A 23,393-nucleotide genomic window follows, 5' to 3' on the forward strand; every position below is an offset into this window, starting at 1 on the left:
TGGATTCAGTGCATCCCTATTTTGAAAGTACCCACACTCTTAATCAAGCAATCAATAGTGGGTTCTTTGGTCAATCGTAATGTACGAATCTTCAAAATGGACAAGCACTGCAAAATTTTAAATCAACGATTTATTAAAACATCACTTGTGTATCCCCCAATGCAGGCCGAAACTTTGGATACACTCCCTCCTGCAAGAACAGCAACTACTGCTCTATATAGGAAACCTCATTCCAACAGGCACAGAGAATGCAGTGCACACACACACAAACAACACAAACACACAACATGCTGAGAAGGGAATGCATACATTTGTGTTCACTTGTGTATAACGACAAAGTCTGAATGGATAGTGAGATAGTGGCAGGGAGTTGCTGCTGGATTCTGATTTGTCACACACAGGTGAGATTTGTGAATCATTTGATGAGTTCAGGTACGTGAGGGCTGCGAGGAGCATAGAACTTGCCTAATCACTGCCTACTGCTCACTGTCAGCTGGAATAGATACCTATGCTGCCATAGTTTTATGGGATCTCTCTGTACAGGCTATGAGCAAAGTCAGAGGGTTGATCCTGCTGAATTGTGCTTACTACAGGGGAATACCTACACTGGTATACATTTTTGGTGACTTTCTGTACAAGTATTGATGAATCTTAGGGGCTGTTCCTGCTGAACTGATGGACGTCATTCCCTGGACTAAGACATGGTCCACGTCCTAGCCAATCCACAATCAAGCAGATTACTAACTACTCCAGTTAAGTACCGGTCACTAAGGGTTACGCTAGGGAAACGCACAGTACCTTATGTCCTTTTAAATAAGCCCACGGCCAGTTGAAAGGCACCAAGATTACTGCAATTAGGCCCAATTAAAGCCACGATGAGTCACTGTCAATTTTAGTACATATAACGGTAACGGCCTTTTGATTTATTCCAGAACCAAGTTAATTGAGCAATCAGAGAGGAATGTTCTGGAAGTGATGTTTATCCTGGGCAGTTTTAGGTCTCTATCTACAGACCCAGAAAGGCTTTTATAATTGCAGTTATGAATCCAATAGTGTTATGAGCCAGGACTGGCAATAAGGCTTGTGTAAAACACAGAACTGTACCCTAGAGATAAGTCAGACTGTAACACAAATCCCCTTTAAATAAACAACGACTTTATCTTCCGTGAGGACGAAGGCACCTGCTTGGCCTACACCTGAGCGATTCAGCCAATGGAAACATTCAAGTGCGTGTTCCCTTGGATAGAAGTCAAACACCGGGGAAAGACGAGACAAAGGTGCTGTAAAATGACTCCTTGTGTTTTGTTAACCGATTTGCTAAGCTGACACTTTGATTTTTCCGAGGAGGAGTCAACAAATACAAATGTCTGGTTTTAACAAAGAGCTGCGAATTCCCTGAAACGGCTTTACTGGCAGATACATTCGCTTCAAGGAAAGGGTCAGAAACCTTTTTAAAGTTACTGAAATGAAAGGGGTGGTTCAACTTAGAGGTAACTTTTAGTACGTTATAGAAGTCCCATTACCTAGCAATTTTGCAGTTGGTCTTCATTATTTATACTTGAGTTATTTGCCTTTTATTCCTGACTGACCCAATCTAAAAAACAAATGCGTTGTAAGGCAATTTTGTATTACTCATCTTCCAATTCAGGCCCTCTCCTATGCATATTCCATTCCGTATTTAAATCAATGCATGGTTGCTAGGGTAATCTGGACCCTAGCAAGCAGATTGCTGAAATTGCAAACTGGAGAGCTGCTGAATAAAAAGTTAATTACTAAAAAAAAAAGCACAAATAATAAAAAATGAAAACCGATTGCGAATTGTCTCTCTGAACCGCCTCCCGCCGGCTAGATTTGAAATCACCGACGGGATAGTACTCGGAGCACTTAGCTTTCCAAAGTTGCCCTAAGTTTCCTAGTGAGGCAACTTCAGAAAACAAAGCGATCCGAGTTCGTGGAGATTAGTCACCTGAAGAAGAGCCGATTTGTTGTTGCCAGGCGAATAAATCTCCCCGTGTGTCTCTGCCCTAAAAGTTAACTCAAATGTGAGCAACCCCTTTAACACAAATTAGTGAGCAGCCAGGCCCCCCCAGCAAACTCCCCTCTACATCGGGTTATCCCAAGAAGAGAAATATCTTTAAAGGGTCATCAGAAAACATGTTTTTTTCAAAATGAATCAGTTAATAGTGCTACTCCAGCAGAATTCTGCACTGAAATCCATTTCTCAAAAGAGCAAACAGATTTTTTTTATATTCAATTTTGAAATCTGAAATGGGGCTAGACATTTTCCCAGCTGCCCCCAGTCATGTGACTTGTGCCTACACTTTAGGAGAGAAATGCTTTCTGGCAGGCTGCTGTTTTTCCATCTCAATGTAACTGAATGTGTCTCAGTGAGACATGGGATTTTACTATTGAGTGTTGTTCTTAGATCTACCAGGCAGCTGTTATCTTGTGTTAGGGAGCTGTTATCTGGTTACCTTCCCATTGTTCTTTTGTTTGGCTGCTGGGGGGGGAAGGGAGGGGGTTGATATCACTCCAACTTGCAATACAGCAGTAAAGAGTGATTGAAGTTTATCAGAGCACAAGTCACATGACTTGGGGCAGCTGGGAAATTGACAATATGTCTAGCCCCATGTCAGATTTCAAAATTAAATATAAAAAAATTTGTTTGCTCTTTTGAGAAATGGATTTCAGTGCAGAATTCTGCTTGAGCAGCACTATTAACCGATTCATTTTGGAAAAAAAAAATTCCCATGACATTATCCCTTTAAAAAACAAAAAAGAAAAAAAAGTGAGCTCTCCTTCCATAACACAGAGAACTATCAGGAAGATATTTCGTTACAACTTCAATACAAACATATGTGAAAATCCCCACGTTTCCAAAGGAATTTGATTCCAAATATGTAAAGTTCTATGGAGCTGCCCATAGGTGACAAATAGGGTTGCCACCTTTTATAAAAAATTTTACCGGCTGCTGGGGGGCAGGCCTCAAAAGGGGCAGGTCGTGACATCAAAAGGGGTGGGGTGTGATGTCAAAAGGGGCAGGGCCACGCGACGGAGACCCGCGGACGCTAGAAGAGGCAAAAAAAAAAAAGTTAAGTTGCAGGGGATTGGGGGCAGGCCGAGGGCTCCTTTTGACCGTATTACAAATTTACCAGCAGTTACATTGCCGGTAAATTTGTAATACCGGCCCCGGCTAGGCCGGTAAAATACCGGCCGGGTGGCAACCCTAGTGACAAACCTACAGCAGTAAAATCCAGAATATTCAAAGCGCTGCACCAAGAATAAGCCTGATTTAGGCATTGCAAGTCCAAAAACTCCCCTTACAGTAAGTTGACCCCAGAAAACCAAATATTTTTGGAACGCACAAAGTATGACAAAATCAAGATCATACGTATTTTCTGATCAAACATCCAAACTGCAAATCACTGAGACCAGAATATAAAAATGGTTTATTTTACTTTCTGCCATTGTCTGGAAACAAACTCTACGGTTACAGAGGTCACCACTTTTTTTTTTATTTATTTATTCTTTTTTTATTTTATTTTTTTAAGCCATGAGCAACATTCAATTGTTCCTTTTAGGGTACAACTACACGGACGATTTCCCGTGATTGTGACGGATTCCCCATGATTGAGTCGGATTTGACTGAAAACAAGGTAAGTAACAGCAACGTCGGATGGTGTTGCATCGTTCGTCCGACGCGACTGTCGGATGCAGACGCTGCATCTGCAACCGACAGTTGTGTCGCGTCGGATGAATTCTGCAACACCATCCGACATTTGTATTTCTTACCTTGTTTTCCGTGGCATCCAACTTGACGCCTGTGTTTTGGTGCAGCGCGTCAGATCCGGCACAATCGCGGATAAATCGTCCGTGTAGTTGTACCATTAGGGCAGAGACACCTGCTCAGATTCGGGGAGATTAGTCGCCTGGCGACAAATCTCCTCTTCTTCGGGACGACTAATCTCCCTGAACTCGTTTTCCGAAGTTTCTTTGTGAGACGCTCATCCCGCCAGTTCTAGCAGCAGGAGGCATTTCGATGAGATTAGTCGCCCCCGAAGAAGAGGAGATTTGTTGCCGGGCGACTAATCTGAGCGTGTGTCTCTGCCTTTAGGGGTACAAACAAACAAGAACCAGAAACGTGGAACTTAAAATGCAACACAGCCACCAAAATAAAATACTCATATATCACACTGGTAAATAAAACACTTGCAGAAAGTGTTTGTGTGTGTGTGTGGGGGGGGGGGGGGGTATGTAGTTGCCCATAAGGAGTTTTCACATATCTGCTATTTAGGCTCATAGGCTCTAAACCCAGTGACCCATCTCAGAACCTAGAAGCGATGCAGACTGTACTTCAGTCCCCTTATCTACAGGCTATACATTTGACTATCCACAGCACTTAGAAAGTTAACCCATTAGACTACCGCCTATACACATTCACACAAACAGAATTAATTTCTAGGGTTACCCCCTCCCCCCCACCAAAAAATGAAAAGAAACACATACATACACTTCTAGGGTTAACCTTTTAATGACCAAATAAAGCACAAACAATAACCACCTGCTCGGTAAGGAAATGAGCAGAATTCCAACAGCTTTAAAGGAGAATTCAACCCTTTAGCAAAAAAAAAAAACCTACCCCCCCACCCCAAGTAGATCCCCCCTCCCCCCCCCAGCCTAACTGCCCTGTCCCCCCCAGGGGAAATGCCCCTAACTTTTTACTTACCCACGGTGCATATTCAGGCACCGAAGTTCACCAGGGGAGGAGGGAGGGGGTCTACGTTTGCTAAAGGGTTGAATTCTCCTTTAACGGAGAAGTCCCCTACTGTTGTGAACGGCACCGATTCCCATAATGCAGTTTGCTCAGCACATCTAGCCCTCGTGTCACAGGCACTAAAGGGTGAAATACTGAGCTGTGGTCACACCGTGTAGCTGCTGACAGGCCGGGTATTTATCTGCTTGGCTCAGGCTGCAGGAATCTCAGAGTAGCACTTCTAATCTATAGGCAAGAACACAAATCAGCACAACAGCAAATGTCTCACTGGTTTCACACTAGGCCATGAAAGGCAGATCTCACTATATGTGTTATAGGTTATCCGTTAAAAAACTCCACCCAACTGTTTTTTTTGTTTTTTTTTTAAAGATAATGTCATTCTAAGAAACATTACAATGTACATTTATTTGAAATATCACTGTTTTTAAAGTGATTTCTGCATGTAACTGGTACGGAAACCCGTATCTGCCTGGTTGATTAAATTCTTTGCTGGTTCTCAATGGTGAAACTATGTAGCAGAAGCCATCTGATTAACAGACACAAACCCCCAATACTATATACACAAACCCCTATACCATATACACAAACCCCCTATACTATATACACAAACCCCTATACCATATACACAAACCCCCTATACCATATACACAAACCCCCTATACCAAATACACAAACCCCCTATACCATATACACAAACCCCCTATACCGTATACACAAACCCTCTATACACAAACCCCCTATACTATATACACAAACCCTCTATACTATATACACAAACCCCCTATACCATATACACAAACACCCCTATACCATATACACAAACCCCCTAAACATGCAATAATCAGCTATACATGCAAAATCATCAAATAAACAATGTCAGTGTGTGCTTACTGCTCCTTGATGTGTATATGTACGTCACAGTGGAACAGATCCTGCAGGACACACACACAGACAAACAGACACACAGACACACACACAGACAAAGCAAATACAGAACACTATACACAGGTCTCACCCTGGCGCTGGTCACAATAGGAAGCACCAGGAAAAGAGACAGAGAAAGAAAACAGGTTGAAATGAGGTTTAAACCATCACACACATAAATACCAGATATAATGTACTAACAGGAACACCCACATGTCCACTAAGAAAATTAACAAACAAGGGGGCTTCTTTAAAGTAAAAGAAAAGTGGGGTGCCACTGATGCTAAAGGGGTGGTTCATCTTTAAGTTAACTTAAGAGACACAGAGACACACGCTGCGATGCGGGGAGATAAGTCCCCCAGTGACAAATCTCCTCTTCTTCGGGGCAACTAATCTCCCCAAACTGCCTTCCCGCCGGCCAGAATGAAAATCTCCGTCAGGATGGCACTCTGAGCGCTTCGTTTTTGGAAGTCTAATTGGAACTAATCTCCCCAAACTGCCTTCCCGCCAGTTAGAATGAAAATCGCCGGCGGGGTGGCACTTGGAGCGCTTCGTTTTCCAAAGTTGCCTCATGAGGAAACTTCGGAAAACGAAGTGCTCCAAGTGCCACCCCGCCGGCGATTTTCATTCTAGCTGGCGGGAAGGCAGTTTGGGGAGATTAGTTCCCCTGAAGAAGAGGAGATTTGTGGCTGGACAACTAATTTCCCCAGATCACGTGTGTCTCTGCCCTAAGTATGTTATAGAATGACCAATTCTAGGCAACTTTTTAATTGGACTTCATTATTTTACTTTATTTTTTTATAGTTTTTGAATAATTTGTCTTCTTCTTCCGGCTCTTTCCAGCTTTGAAATGGGGGGGGGGTCACTGACCCCATCTAAAATGTTCTGTAAAGCCACAAATGTATTGTTATTGCTACTTTGTATTACTCTTTCTATTCAGGCAAATCCTATTCATATTCCAGTCTCGATTTCAAAACATTACATGGTTGCTAGGGCAATTTGCACGCAAGCAACCAAATTACTGAAATTACAAACTGAAGAGCTGCTGAATTACAAAAAGTAATACAAAATGAAAACCAATTGCAAATTGTCTCAGAATGTCGCACTCTACATCATACTAAATGTTAACTCAAAGGTGAACAACCGTTTAATCGTTCACCTAAGATTCTTCTCCCACTTCAGAACCTGGTCTGCAGATATGAGAAGCTGATGAAACCAATTACCCCCTCTGTAATGAGCTTCTCTGTTTGAAAGGTGGCAGCCTGAGGAACAAAGGGGTTTGTTTATACTGAGCTCCTTATCGACCTTTGAAAGTACATTGTACATGGGGACAAGTGAGTTGAGTGACAGACAAACTAAGGATGTGCCGAATCCTGGTTCTAGTTGGGCATACAATCAAATCCCAGGCTTTTCTGCTAGATTTGGCCAAATCATAGCTCTTGGCTGAACCACATGTGAACCCTTTATGTTGTCCCTGGACAACTCAACACGGAAAATGTTGTTTGCAGCAGAAACAATTTTAGACTCAATTTGCATATGCAAATTAGAGCTTGGATTGCCAAATCATATGTAATGGATTCGGTATTCAGCCAAACCCTAAAACTGTGGATTTGACTCATTCCTACAGTCCAATAATTGTGACAGGGATTGGGCATACCCAGCTAGGAAAGACTCTGCCTGATCTCTTTGCAGCAGGAGACTCCTCAGCTTGAGTTATTGTAATGAAGCAGATTGTGTTGTGTAAGTGGGTTAGTATAGCTATGGCAGCTCCATTATGTGCTGATCAGATGTGGATACACGGAGCACAAGCGAGTGTATCCAGGCTACAGCAAGAGCCATTTATAAACATAACCTCACCTGCGGGAAGGGCAATTACTATATTTTCCCTACGGTGCGGCTGGAGAAGATCCGTCTAATAACCGAGGTCCGTTTATACTGATGGCACCACCAGACTTGAGGGATAATGTAATTATTGTCTAGCCTTGCCCTACACAGATCTAGTCAGAAGCCATTCTTGAATGGTTGAACCTTCTGCACGGACTACTGATAAAGGCAACAAGGCAATTTATTAACAGCTCTCCTGCTTAGGGAAGGCATCAACTCTTAATGCAGCGTAGGCATCAGTCGCCAGTGGGTCATATTGGAGAAAACCCTTAGTTTGATAATTATAAGCTCCTTTTGCCTTACTCTGCACCTTATACACACAGTTCTATACGATACCCCGAAAATAAGCAAATTCCACCTGGTCAACGAGATGTTTTAAAACTACAACTCCCAAAATTCCTCTGGCTGCCAAGGGCAATAGGGCTAACAGCCAAAGAACATATTGCTTATTTCTATTAGGGATACACCGAATCCACTATTTTGGATTTGTCCGAACCCCCAAATCCTTTGTGAAAGATTCGGCTGAATACCAAACCGAAACTCTAATTTGCATATGCAAATCAGTGACGGGGAGGGAAAAAGAGCCGCGTAAGCAGCTACATTTTTTTTCACTTCCTTGTTTTGTGATAAAAAGTCACCTGATTTTAAGGATTCCACAAGGCACAAGGATTCGGTCAAATCTGAATGCTGCTGAAAAGGGCCGAATCCTGGACTAAATTACTATTATAAAACACTAGCTACAGCCTTTTATAGATGCCCTAGATTAATGGTCCCCAACCAGTAGCTCGTGAGTAACATGTTGCTCTCCAACCCCTTGGATGTTGTTCCCAGTGGCCTCAAAGCAGGTGCTTAAAATTTTAATTCCAGGCTTGGAGGCAAGTTTTGGTTTCATAAAAACCAGGTGCACTGCCAAACAGACAATCCACATAGGGGTTCCAAATGGCCAATCACAGCACTTATTTGGCACCCCAAGAACATTTTTCATGCTGGTGTTGCTCCCCAACTCCTTTTACTTTTGAATGTTGCTCACAAGTTTAAAAGGTTGGTGATCCCTGCCCTAGATAGAAGACATGTACTGATCTTTATAGAAGTCATATGCACAATATTCCTGGTGCTTTATAAATACTTACCAACATCAATATTCTAAGAAAAGAATATAATGACTATATAATGAAAATAACAACGAAAAATGACACCAGGGCCCAGGTAGACCCTTCTGGAGAGGAACATATCAAGGCCCCCGACCCAGTCCTCACATGATATGATTTAATAACCAGCCCAATAAATATCTGCCCTGATTTGCCTCTTGCAAACAACTCATGTGGTTACTGTCTATTTTGGGGGAACGCACAGCCTGCATTAAGCAGCCCTGGCAGCATCACCAGATCTAATTAAAAAATAGCAGCATCACACATGTTCCTATAAACCATTAGAGGAATAAATCTGGAGCCCCAAATTCATAGCCTAATTGGGTCTCTGTCTTTTTTCAACTCAGGCAGGATTTCTCTGAGCAGCTACTGAAATATACCCGCAGATATACCAGGCTTGCTATCCACAAGCTTGACTTATCTGGGGTTTAAAAAAATGCAGGAAAAACACAGGAGCTAATTCCAGATTGGTGTAATCCTGAAGATTTGCAATGTGTTCAGCAGTCACATGGAAAGGAAAAAGGTTCACTCACTGCCCAAGACTTCCATATTCTTTTTAGCCATATTAAAACATTAAAGTAATCGTCACCGGGCCCAGGGCCCAAATAAGCACTCACCCCAAATATCCCCCTAAAAGACCTTCAGACTTAGTTCATAACAAGGTTACAGATATATAGAAACAATGGGGTAACAGTCACCCTGCTTTAGTTCCAGGGGTACCCAGGGCACAAATAAGCACTCACCCCAAATCTCACCCTAACTGGCCTTCAGGCTGGGCCCCTTAGCTCATAATAAGGTTATGGATATATAGAAACATTGGGGTAACAGTAGTTCCAGGTGTTCCCGGCATACAAAAAAGCACTCCCCCTAACTGACCTTCAGACTGGACCCCCTTAGCTCATAACAAGGTTACAGATATATAGAAACAATGGGGTAACAGTCACCCTGCTATAGTTCCAGGGGTACCCAGGGCACAAATAAACACTCACCCCAAATCTCCCCTTAACTGGCCTTCAGGTTGGGCCCCCTTAGCTCATAACAAGGTTACAGATATAGAGAAACATTGGGGTAACAGTCACCCTGCTATAGTTCCAGGCATATCCAGGGCACAAATAAACACTCACCCCAAATCTCACTCTCACTGGTTTTAAGGCTGGGCCCCAATGCACAGCATTGAGCTTCTCTAGGGGTGCATACACACAGTTTGGGAACCTCTGCCTTAATGTTTTAGAAGTTTCTATACTGAAGAATCCATACCATTACTAGTCTGACTTTTCCTTATACAGGCATGGGAACCTGTTATCTAGAATGTTGAGGACCTGGGGTTTCCGGTTAAGAGTTATTTCCGTAGTTTGGATCTCCGTACCTTAAGCCTGTTAGAAAATAATTTAAATATTAATAAACATAATATTTGCCTTGAATAAGGATTAATTATCTTAGTTAGGATCAAGTGCAAGCTTTTGTTCTGTTATTAACGAGAAACAGGAAATCGTTTTTTTTTTTAAAAAATTAATTTTATTGAAATCAAGTCTTTGGGAGGTGGCCTTCCCAAGAGCTTTCTGGATAACAGGTTTCCAGATCCAGGATACCATACCTGTAGCCCCAAAGTTTTGGCCGTACCACAAAAAAATTTACAGTTCTGGCACAGACAATTAATGAAACGCTTCATAGATCCTGCTTATTATGTCACATGTATTTCTACAGTAGAAGACACGGTGACAAACAAAAACCTTCAATGTAGTTCCCAGCTTGGTTTAAGAATGACAAGGTCGGTAGCATTGACCTGGGTATGGGCAAGCTCAAGCACAGACTCCTTTATTTGGTGATGGTGAAATCACCTATCGTCCAAATTAAAGCCATATCATCGTCTTTATATAGTGATTTTGAGACAAAAGCTGAAGGAGGAGATGCATCTCAGTCTTTCTATTCACATATATGGGAATTGGGAGTGTAACACAAGCTTGTCTCTCCCCAAAAAAAACGTCTTCACATTCCACGAACTTGCTCTACAGCAGCCCCTTTCCCAACAACAAAACACTATCATAACTTTAATAATCCATTTTACTTGAAATAGGAGTTCCAGCAGTTGATTGGCTGGGGTAGGCAAAGCAGTAGGATCTACCCAGTAAACATACACATTCTCAGCCATCACTTGTGTGACCGTATCACTAACAAATAAGCCACCAGGCATTTCTTTTGACACCGTTTGCACTGAAACCTCCGGGGTCCAACACTTCAGCTTGCAATCGGTTAGCCAGGTTAAGCTCAGGGTGGTGCTATCCTCCTACAGGAAATAATGCAAATAAGAATGCAATGTAGGCAGTCTCTCTCTCTCTATATATATATATTTATTATGAGTAGGATAATGATGTAGGAACCTGCTCCAGTACTAATGAGGCCTATACAGATACCACAATCATCAAGGATACATCAGCCTTGACCAACACAAGGGAACGACAAGTAATCAAGCACATTATACAGTGAGAACAATGGTTCCTGCCTACTCCCCAGCAGGATATACAATCAGAATGTTTAATAGCTAAATGGTATAGTAAAGCAAGGAAATAGCTTTCAAAAGCAGAAAAAAATCCAGTAGAAATTCCAATAACAATCCATGTGCATTACCCTTTTGCCAAATCCAGCCATCACAGCTTCAGATGCAGGACATTACCATACAAACCAGGATAAAGTCACATCAGTGCATCTCTGTGGACCTTCCAAAAGGAAGACCCATTGGCGCACACAGAGTTTTAATCACCACTACAAAAAGTAGCAATTAATACACCAAAGAATCACAACCAATAAGTGGTAGGGCACAAAGAAGTGCCACAAGTTGCCTGGGGCCTACAGTTGTCACCCAAAATACACAAATGTGGTTTATTCCATAGACAAAACATAGATAGCTTGTGATCTTCCTCTGCCAAACAGGACTTCCATATGCCACAAGTATGTAAAATATTTACTGTATTGAGAATAAAGAAAATACATTCCTTACAAATCCCATCTAATAGCTTTGTGCTTACTCACCGACCCAAATCCATTTAGAACCTTTGTCCTTACTCACTGACCCAACGCCATCTAGTAGCTTTGCCCTTACTCGCCGACCAAACTCCATCTAGTAGCTTTGTGCTTATTCACCTACCCGTCTTCATGTTGCCACCTTGTTTTTACTCGCCTATTCTTCTTTATATAGTAGTTACTTGCTACCCCATCACCTTAACTAATGATTCTCAAACTGGTACACAGACCTCAACATACAACATGTGCTTTTGATTTCAGGAAAAATGTAAAAGTAAACCATTTAGTAAAATTGGTTAAAGCGGTAATTTTTCTATCCACCAACTGATCAATCTATCTTTTCCGCTGGAAAAGTATCAAGTATGCACTGCTGCTGAGGCTGGAGGAGAAATACACACTTATTATTTGCTTATTTTTTGATTATTTCTGATACACAGGCCCATGGCTGTCTGCTCAACCCATTACAATGGGGGTTGGCGGCTTCCTCCTTTAAAACCAGATATTTATATTATATACGTATCCTGCAGCAGTTAATGAAGCATGCTGCCAACTACACTGTATAAATATAAATACAAAAGAGGACATTGGCCCCTGCCTCCACCACCAGGTCAACTAGTTGTTTGGGAAAAGGTCCCCATGATAGACAACATGAGTATCACTGCAGTATTATGGGCCCCTAATGGGATTAATTAGCAGAGTAATTGAGATAGGAAAGCTTAGCAAGTCTAAGGAATAGAAAAATATGACATTCCATGCATCTATTTAGTAGCCACAACTTCCTAGTACTAATTGACTTATTCTGAAAACACCTGCTATTCTAGACAACCAATCTCATGTCTGCCCCTTGTATCATTAGGTGGCCATACAGGAATATGCAGTTGGGTAACATATCCATCATAAGGGACACAGGGAGACAAATTCAACAGACAATCCTGCAATCCCATCAGCTATAGATCCATTCTTCCACTGCCCCCATGCACAAATATAGGACTTTAACTGCTGACCCAATAGTGAGGTATCGCTTGCTCTGACAATTAAACAACACTTTAGAGTTGTCATTTTGTAAACACAGGCTCCTAGCCACACAAACTACACCCACATGAGCATAGCTTTGCTTTTGTAAGGCTATGTATTCATTTATTTTGTGGCCTAAAATAAAGTTCTGAGTCCTTTTACAAGCAGCACGAAACGCTTAAGGCTATGTATTAATTTACTTTGTGGCCTAAAATAAAGTTCTCAGTTCTCTTACAAGTCTGTTTGTGGGATCTGTGAGTGCCTGCCATCTTCTGTTTTAGTTGGATACCTCCACCTCGAGCTTTAGGTCTGGGGCATGTGCACCCAGACCCCACGTACTACTGGTGAGACAACAAAAAAAAACTTATTGGCCTTCCAATGGAATTTTTCCTTTTTAAAAGCTTCACTTCTGGTGCCTACTGTGGCTTACCAACCAAAGGTGTGCACAGAAGAAGTCCACAACGGATCTTCTTGCAGTGCACAGTAGTGATATGAAAGCCAACCCAGAAGCCTGCAGATCGGGCGAGTTTGGGTCGACTGCTACACAAAGTCTGTGGACTTTGGGTGGGCTGAACTTTATCGGGTGTCAACCCCACTACCTCCTTGTAACATTCACTGCAAGGCGGCCGTGGGTATGAGTGGGTCAGGTGAGGGTTCATGGGGGGGGCGGTTAGGGTCAGGCGCGAGTTGAGGTTTCTCGACCCACAAATAACTAGAGCACAGGCTTCCGCTCACCTCCAGAGGCCAGGGACAGAAAGAGAAGGAGCCAGACATGGAGGCCACAACCCCATTTCCAACAATCACAGATGTGAACAGGCTTGCCTGACAAATCCCCAATCTGCCATAACCCTTAATGAATTTTACAGTCACCCAATTAACCACTTTTTTAATCATTCCATTTAGGGCTATTCCACACGGGGAGATAGCCTTGCGTTTGCGGTCGCGGCGACAAAGCGCCGCGCCAGTCGCCGAGACCGGCGCAGGCGACAGTTTTGTATGGGCGCCTATGTAAAAACGCCTGTGCTAACCACACGAGGCGATGCGCTTTTCAACAGTCGCCTGAAAATGCCTCGCCAGGCTTTTTCAGGCGACTGTTGAAAAGCGCATCGCCTCGTGTGGTTAGCACAGGCGTTTTTACATAGGCGCCCATACAAAACTGTCGCCTGCGCCGGTCGCGGCGACTGGCGCGGCGCTTTGTCGCCGCGACCGCAAACGCAGGGCTATCTCCCCGTGTGGACTAGCCCTTATATATTTAAGTCCAATGTTTGTTTGCTCTTCTTATCAGACCCATCTCACAGCTAAGGACACCCCTCCCCAGGCAGCAGTAAATATAAAAGAGCCTTTTAGATAAAGAGTAATTGATCCTGCTGTGTGTGTCTTGTGAGTTAAGTGCAACATTCCTTCCCGACTGCTAAATGGGAGTCACACCAGTCCCTGGATCAACACTATATTAAGACTATATCAGTATCTGTTGCATTATAGTTCTTTACACACTAAAAACCTACCCAGCCCATTCTTTCAACAAATTTATCTGCCAGTACAAACTCTACTGGGGGAGAACTTCAAAACTCTTGCTGGGAAAGAAAAAATACTGAAAAAAACCCTTCTTAAAGGAGAAGGAAACCTAGTCGGTGCAAAAACCCTCCCCCCATCCGTGTGTTGCCCACCCTCCCTCCTCCCCCCGGCCTACCTGTCCTGCTGGGCAAATGCCCCTAACTTGTTACTTACCCCCTGCGCAGGTCCAGTCTACGGAGTTCACCGACGCCATCTTCTTCCAAGCGATCTTCTTCCTGCTTTGACCGGCGCATGCGCAGTAGGAGCATTTTGACGGTACGATCTACTGCGCATGCGCCAAAAGTCACAAAGTGAAATCGGAAAACTCAGTAGATCTGTACCGGCGAAATGATCCTACTGCGCATGCGCTAAAACGCCGGTCAAAGCAGGAAGAAGATCGCATGGAAGAAGATGGTGCCTGTGAACTCCGTGGACTGGACCTGCGCAGAAGGGTAAGTAACAAGTTAGGGGCATTTGCCCAGCGGGACAGGTAGGCCAGGGGGGAGGAGGGAGGGTGGGCAACACACGGGAGGGGGGAGGGTTTTTGCGCCGACTGGGTTTCCTTCTCCTTTAAGCTGGCCATAGATGTTGAGATTTTTAAAAGATCCGATTCTCATCGTGAGATCACGATTATCTCGGAATGATCGTACGAATTGTCCATCAACTAAAAAGACCAATTTACCAGGAAAACAAAGGGGAGCTGCCTGCTTGGCCCTGCAAACATAGATAGATTGCACTGGGACCGACAAAGATTTTTTAACCTGGCCAATCAATTTCCTGACAGATGTCGGCCGAAAAATCTTAAGATGTTCGATCGTTCGAATCCCACTAACTGCACAATAGTTTCGAAGGATTGGTCGGACTTCGCTTAAATCGGTCGTTCTGCAAGAGAAATCTTTGTGTCTATGGGGACCTTTACACCTTATAGCACATGGGGCTTATAGTACAGTAACACTGTGCAGGATTGGGTATGGAGCAATGGGAAGAGGATAGTTGTGGAAATAGAGTTGGGAGCAGTTTCAGTCTGGGAGTATCTGGATCCACCAGATAGTGGTCTCAAGGGCCCCCCACCCTCATTATGAAACCATCCACCACCAACCAACCACACATTTCCACTTTGAATATTATTGGTGTCTGACACGAGATGGCCTGAGCAACCACTTTGGCTTTGCCTCAATAATATTTGATATTGTAGTATGAGGAACTGCAGGCCTATACAGCTTTTTTTCATGTTTCAGTAGCATAAAAACAGATGTACTGCTAAACAGAGCCTCCTTTAGGCTGCTAGTCCATATAGGGGCTACCAAATAGCCAATCACAGCCTTTATTTGGCACCCCAGGAACTTTTTTCATGCTTGTGTTGCTCCGCAAAACTTTTTCTATTTCAGTGTGGTTTACTGGTAAAAAAGGTTGGGACGCCCACCCTATACTATACATTGGGTTGAGTTGTATCTACTTTGTGCTGTTGAAAAGCTGGTCAGATGCACCCGCTGCTTGGAATTCTGTAGAGTATTTGGGCTGTCTGGTGACCCCACCAACTTACCACCCTAGGCCCAGGCCTGCATCTCCTAATGTCTGACCTAATGAACTGGTTAATAATTAGCACAACAGAGTTGGCCAGTAAAAGAATCTGGAAGGTTAAATGGTTCTAGTTAGTTCTCAATCCATTCAGTTAAATTAAGAGGCCCATAAAGTCATGCATTGGCTGCAAACAAAGCCTACATTGACCAAGTCAGAAGCTAGAACCAAAGCATTTCGCTCCCCAACAGATAACCAATAGGGGATTGCTACAACATTGAGCATCAGCAAAGGACATCAATGAGAAGCTTCTCTTCACATAAACATGAAATATTGTGGGGTTAATTTACAAATATAGGGGCTAAAACTACACCAGTGCTGTTTCCAGTGGTAACTAACTGGAAATTTGTTTTGATCAGTCTATCATAAGTTAAAAATAGTAAAGCAAAGCTCTAACCGGTTGCTATCAACACCTGCACTGGTATAATTTAGCACCCATGTTAGTAAATCAGCCCCTAAGTGTCAAATGTTAACAAGGGTCCTGCCCTAGGCTTACAGTACTGTCATTGGATAATAAATGGGAGGGTCTTTTAATTGGGTTTGGAAGAGCCACCCTAACCCCCACATTTTCGCAAACTGGATACTTGTATTAAGGAATATGGAGTGGACATCCGGTCTGAGCTTTGCCAATCACTTGGTGTTTTTCATTCTGTGGCCCCCAAATGTAGTCTGGCTTCCATTGGGAAAAATACAAGAGGTCCTCTGCACTCAGACCATTATCAATATATTAAAGACGTTTTGTGCATTAAGCTACTGAAAAATGCCTTACCCTTTAAACAAAACAGGGATTGTTTGTCCATATATTGCAATATATTTAAGCTGGCCAACTACATCAAAGTGCACCCCCGCTTAATGTTTTTAAAAATAAGTGGTGAGCACAACTTTCCCTTGTTTGTTATAATTTATACAGGAGCAGTGACCAGCTCCATGTTGTAGCTCCCGCCCTTTTCAACTATAGTCAGGTGATCCCACTGGTGTCTAATAAAAGGGCAGCCAAGTTTGGGAGTTTTACTTTGAAAGCAGCAAGTAGGTTGCAGGTAAAACTTAGTCCCTGTGTAAAATGTATAATGAAGCAACTGAATTCTTAATGAATCAGATGAAAGTTGAGTGCAGAGGTGGCAATAGGCATAGAGATCCGCTTGGGTGATATTGGGCTGATCCAATCGTGGACCCTAGGGCCCAACGATCAGATCAGAATGGATCCTATACGGGCAGTCGGATTGTGCCACCGCATAGACGCCCGATTGAGATGTGGCCTAGTTTTGGCCAGATATCGATTGGGGAAGCCCGTCGGATGGCCCTTCACACAGGCCAATAAGCTGCTGACTCGGTCTGTCGACAGCTTTTGCCGGCCCATGTATTTGGGGCCTTTAGACTGGTCATACCAGGGATGACTGGTGTAGTTGGCCAGCTTAAATGTATTGCAATATATGGACAAACAATCCCTGTTTTGTTTAAAGGGTAAGGCATTTTTAGTATCTTAAGGCACAAAAGGTTTCAATGTCCTTAATATATCGATAATGGGTTGAGTGCAGATTACCTCTTGTATTTGTCTATGTGAATTTTAATTTCACAACCTCATTGCGCCCCTGCTTAATGTTTTTAAAAATGAGTGGTGAGCACAACTTTCCCTTGTTTGTTCCATTTGGAAAAGCAATGGAATATTTTAGCAGCTATATTTGTAAATGAACCCCATAATCTTTGATATGGACAAGTAGAGACCCTTCAGCCATGCTATTACAGAACTGACGGGCAGCTGGCTGGCAAGTCCATCTGAAAACAATCAAGGGGCACAGACCCCAATTTGTGTCAACGCCAGACACGTGTACATTAACAGCTGTGCCATGTTACTGGCACTTAATCTCAACTGGCCACACAGATATCTATGCGCCTGGTCTGATGGAAGTATGGATAATTCCCATCAAGTGTCTACATGCCAAGGAGTTTCATTACCCAGAACATAAAAATTCCCCGCAACTCGCAGACTAAACAACTGCCCGACACCATATTAAGCGCGCCCTGGTTCCATTTCCAAATAAGATCGTACCTTATTCTTTTTATTTTTTTCTAGACAAACTCCCTGACGTTACGGGTCTCAAAGGGACGGTGTTTTATTTCAAGTGTATCTTCCAGGGTTTCATTATGGAGCCTCTAGCAACTGTTTGTCATTAATCTTTAACACGGGCCTGCACAGCAACTGCATGTAAAGCAATATCTGAGGAACGCCGACTGCAGCAGTTTTGTTTTAGCCCGATTGTTTAACCTTAAAGGGATTCTGTCATGATTTTTGTTTTGTCGATTTTATTTCTAAATGACACTATTTACACTGCAAATAATTCACCCTACAATATAAAATTTCATTCCTGAACCAGCAAGTGTATTCTTTTGTTGTAATATTGGTGTGTAGGTGCATCTCAGGTCATTTTGCCTGGTCATGTGATTTAGGATGGAACTGCTTTCTGACAGGCTGTTGTTTCTCCTACTCAATGTAACTGAATGTGTTGCAGTGGGACCTGGATTCTACTATTGAGTGTTGTTCTTAGATCTACCAGAAAGCTGTTATCTTGTGTTAGGGAGCTGCTATCTGGTAACCTTCCCATTGTTCTGTTGTTAGGCCTCAAGCACACGGGCAGATTCGGGGAGATTTAGTTGCCTGGCGACTAATCGCCTCTTCTGCGGGACGACAATCTCCCAGAACTGCATACGCCATGCGTGCTATGACAAAACGCTAGCGCCAATGCACTCGTGGAGCTTCAATTTCCGAAGTCGCCCAAAGTTTCCTCGTGAGGCAACTTCGGAAATCGAAGCGTCGCAAGTGCATTGGCACTAGCGTTTTGTCATTATAGCAGGCACCAGGAAGGCAGTTCGGGGAGATTGTCGCCCCGCAGAATAAGCAATTAGTCGCCAGGCGACTAAATCTCCCCGAATCTGCCCGTGTGCTAGCTCTCTTAGGATGGAACTGCTTTCGACAGGCTGTTGTTTCTCCTACTACACAATATAACAATGTGTTGCAGTGGGACCTGGATTCTACTATTGAGTGCTGTGCTTAGATCTACCAGACAGCTGTTTTCTTGTGTTAGGGAGCGGTTATCTGGTTACCTTCCCGTTGTTCTATTTTTAGGCTGCTGGGAGGGGGGTGATATCACTCCAACTTGCAGTACTGCAGTAAAGATTGAAGTTTATCAGAGCACAAGTCATATGACTGGGGGCAGCTGGGAAAGTGACAATATGTCTAGCCCAATGTCAGATTTCAAAATTAAATATAAAATTATCTGTTTGCTCCTTTGAGAAACGGATTTCTGTGTAGAATTCTGCTTGAGCAGCACTATTAACTGATGCATTTTGAAAAAGAAAAAAACATTTTTCCCATGACAGTATCCCTTTAAAGGACAGACGAGCAAGGAGGGAGATAGCGTTTCATTGGAACAGATCAGCATTCTAGTCTCATTCCTCACGCCGTTGCACCAAAACCTAAGAGAGAAGCGACGACGACTACTGCCTATTCATAAGAACACGATCATGTGCCATTTAATGGCATTACCCTTTTTAGCACAGAGACACGAAAACAAGTAGCCGTTTATAAGGATTATCAGGCTCCGCTGTGGTATTGATCACACGTAGGGCAACATCTGCTGCATTGCAACAAACAAGGCAGGGATTTTTTTTTTTAATGCATTATTCTATCTCCAACCCTCAGCACCTCCGTGCCAGCACAATCCATGGTGGGGAATACGGCCTCTGTGGTTTAGGATTTTAATCAATTGGAATAAGGAAACCTTGGGCATTACAATAAATGGCTCAATAATAACAGGGGATTAAAAAGAAACAACTGGTCCCAAGAAGCTCACAGCAGTGAGAAGAGGGGAACCGTCATTCCAAGTAAAATACCCCCCCCCCTCAAGCTTCAAAGTATCCAGTTGCAGTTACATATTAACTACATTATTACCCAGAAACTGAAATTCCGTGTGTTTTATAACCCTAGGCAGACGGACTCCTAACATACTCTATATTGTTTATGGAGTAGCCACACTACTAGCTACAGCTTGGAAAAACCCCAAATATGACCGAGAACAGGATTCTGAGCAACTTCCCAATGTGAATTCATTACAAACCTTCAATGGGTTCCAAAGGTGAATGTCATTTCTATTGAAAGCAACATCTGTCTGTGAAACAATGTAGCAGAAGTCATCCTTGTCCGCTTCCTCGCAGGCCTGTTAATCAGTCGGCTTCGGTTACATTGTATGAAAAGTCAGAACACCCCAGGGTAGAGAACACAAAGGGACAGATAGACACTAGTTTCAATAGCAATTACATTTACACTGGAAATGAGCAATGAATGTATATTGGAAAGCCGCTTGGCATTACATCTCTGGGTGTGAGGCAGAATTTAATTTTTGGGTTAACGTCCCCTTTAAACGTGGTGCAGAAATGCCTCGCAGAGGGCTGGAATTGAATGCATATTCAGAATTATAGGGGAAATAAAACTTGCTTATAACCCTTACTTGGAGGAAAGTAAAAGGATTCAATGAGGCAGCCCCCAGTTTCCACAAATGAGATAGGAATTTATCAATCTACGTTGCATTTGTTCCCCAACAATACTAACACTGTTCCCCAAAACATACTTCCTTGAATCCAGCCGTCCCATGGCTTACAGAAGTGGTTTGCTTTTAAGTTAACTTTTAGTATGTTATACAATGGCCAAATGCTAAACAACTTTTCAATTGGTCTTCATTATTTATTTATTTATTTTTTAACTTTATTGCCTTCTTCTGACTCTTTCCAGCTTTCAAATGGGGGCCGCTGACCCCATCTAAAATCATATGCTCTGTAAGGCTACAAATGTATTGTTATTTCTACTTTTTATAGCTCATCTTTCTATTCAGTCCCTTATTTAAATTAATGCATGGTTGCTAGGGTAATTTGGACCCTAGCAACCAGGCAGCTGAAATTGAAAAATGGAGAGCTGCTGAATAAAAACAAATAACTCAAAAAAAACATGAATAATAAAAAATGAAAACCAACTGCAAATTGTCTCAGAATATCACTCTCTACATCGTACTAACAGTTAATTTAAAGGTGAACAACCCGTTTAAGAGAGATACTTAATATAGATATTGTGTGTGCCAGATTGAACCAACCAAAGCTTCGCTCACCCACGAGGAACGGAGAACCAAAAGAGCTGACAAGTGCAGGTATTTTACTAAAGAACTGGGTTGCAGTTGAGGCAAAGTAAAGCATGGGGGTCTCTAGAAACAAAAACGAGGGCAGATGAGGGAAAATGGATAAGTATTTTACTTTTCCTAGAACATTTGGTGGTTGCAGTATAGGGAAGTGCGTGTGCAGCTAGGGAACAGGTGGGGCAGACTGAGTCTTTGTGGAGCAGGGCAGCAGCTGTCATTGAACTGTACCTCACAGAAAGACGAGAGTTGTAGTGAGACAACAGCTGAGCAGACTAAGGTTAAAGATCTGTTGTAATAACATTCACTTGAAAGGATAAAAGGCTGAGGCCCAAAAAGCAACCCTTGTGGTTCCTACCGTGCCAGTTGGGAGGCTACAAGCAGCTTATGGTATAACCCAAAACCAAAGGCAACTGTCATCTTTGTACTTATGGATTTATTAGGCCACTGATCCATCTGGATCACAGAACCAGGAATTCTGCCAAGAGAAACCAGGTCCTGTTCTGGGAAGATGAAAGGTCTATTATCATATCACTGCCAGGCTGCTTTTCCCCATTCATAAACCGACTATGGCGAGACGTGATCCTCGGAATCAGACGGTGCCAACTGCTGAATCCAACCAGGAGCACACGGTAAATACTAGGAGGCCAGATGGCAATATTCCCACCCCAGATCTAGGGTTTCCAGGTAATGTACTGAATGGAACTGGGGGTTGCACTGGGGTTATCCAGCTTATGTTCAATACTTGAAGGGCCACAGGTATAGTTCTGCGCACTCCTTAGTGCTGACAGTGCCATTAAATGTAATCGGTGCCTGGGTATTTATTATAGGCCACTACTTACTACCAAAACCTGCCAGCCTGTGATTAAGTGACACCATGGCATGAAACGCATAAGGCCACATCATTTGTTAAACAACATTTTAATTGCATGAAGCATTGGAGTGAAGTCAGGTTTGTGCCAGTCCAGAATGAATATCTAATCGCATCCATTGCCTCCCAAAAGCTGAAAGTCTGCGGCTTGTGCACCTGGACCCCCCCATATTTTTTGGAAAGTTAACCACGTTTTCATCAATCAACACTGGACTTTCATTTGAAAGAATTTGTTTATTAGCCTATGTATAAGCTACAAACTGCAGAGAACACTGACCTATCATGGGCACTGCCAACAGAGTGTGCCCGGCTATGGGCTGGTATGAGAAACATATTAATGGTACAACAAAAAAATAGGCTGTTACTAAAAAATCCTTGTTGGCTCTCAGAGACCCAGCACCGTAGGGCCCATAGCAAACAGTATTGCTCGTCTGAGAATCCTATTACAAAGTACATTTGCTTCCAGGGGCCACAGAGCTCAGGCCTGTTACAGACCAGTACCAATCACTGGGTTATCATAGAGCACAAGATAGGGGCCACTATCAGGCTTGTAGGGGCCCAACACATAAAGGTCTGTTGCCAGGCAGTTTTAAGCATTGGGTTTCTGACCCTCATCAGAAGCAGATTGGGCTCTCAGGGGCCCAACACATAAAGGGAATGTACAACTACAAGCATTGTTTTCCACTGGCCACTAATAGAGGCCAATACATAGAGACAATGGGCAGCTTTCTCAATGAGGGGCCACAGTAGCCCAATGTGCCACACAGACTGCTCCTCACCTCATTGTGTCTCACTTTCCGCCTCCCCCGCGGAGTCTGTCGCGATAAATGGCGGAGTCCCCGTTAGTTCTCGCCGCTTCCTCCCCACAGGCTCCCGGCAGCCCCTTTTGTGCCCGAACAAGCAGTAGCATCCGAGCCCAGCCGAGCAGTCGCACCTCCGGCTACAAAGGAGCCGACGAGAAGATAAAATCCGAGCGCGGCTGAGAGAGAAAATCCTCCCCGGGAGCAGCGCTGCCTCCTCCGCTGCGCACCGACCGTCTCTCCCGCTACCAACGGCCGCACACCGCGCATTCGCGCTCCAGTCTCTCACACACAGCTGCGCGCCCCCGCGGCAAGGTGACGTAGCGCGCTAGAACCTCGGCATCAAGAAAGAGCTCGGGCGGAGAAGAGATTTATTCCGCGCGCCCGCGGCAGCTCAGGGCACGCCCACAGAACCTTTGGGCACGCCCACCAGCGAGGAGATTTCCTCGGCACTTCCACAGAAAAGGAAGGTCTGAATGGACGGGGTGTGTTTATGACGTCAGCGTCCTTGACGCCCCCCGGCCTCGGGCACGTGCTTTGGGCTTTACCTCGCCGGTTGCAGGGGGACTGGGGAACAGCTGGTGCTGATGGTCTGTGGCTTCCCAGGGGCTTTGCTCTGCTAGAGCAGGAGAGGGGGTGATGCCAGTGTTG

General features: G+C 43.6%; 1 protein-coding gene across 1 annotated transcript in view; it reads right to left on the reverse strand.

Moving 5' to 3' along the window:
* The window catches only part of enah.L (ENAH, actin regulator L homeolog), an 80,699-nt gene extending 57,618 nt beyond the window's left edge, over window positions 1-23,081 (reverse strand). The window contains 1 exon segment of the mRNA NM_001092191.1: window positions 22,722-23,081. Within this exon segment, the coding sequence (NP_001085660.1) occupies window positions 22,722-22,726 (5 nt within the window). The 5' untranslated portion in view covers window positions 22,727-23,081.
* Between the last annotated feature and the right edge of the window lie 312 nt (window positions 23,082-23,393).

The sequence above is a fragment of the Xenopus laevis genome, chromosome 5L (genome assembly GCF_017654675.1).
Source record: "Xenopus laevis strain J_2021 chromosome 5L, Xenopus_laevis_v10.1, whole genome shotgun sequence".
Taxonomy (NCBI): Eukaryota; Metazoa; Chordata; class Amphibia; order Anura; family Pipidae; genus Xenopus; species Xenopus laevis.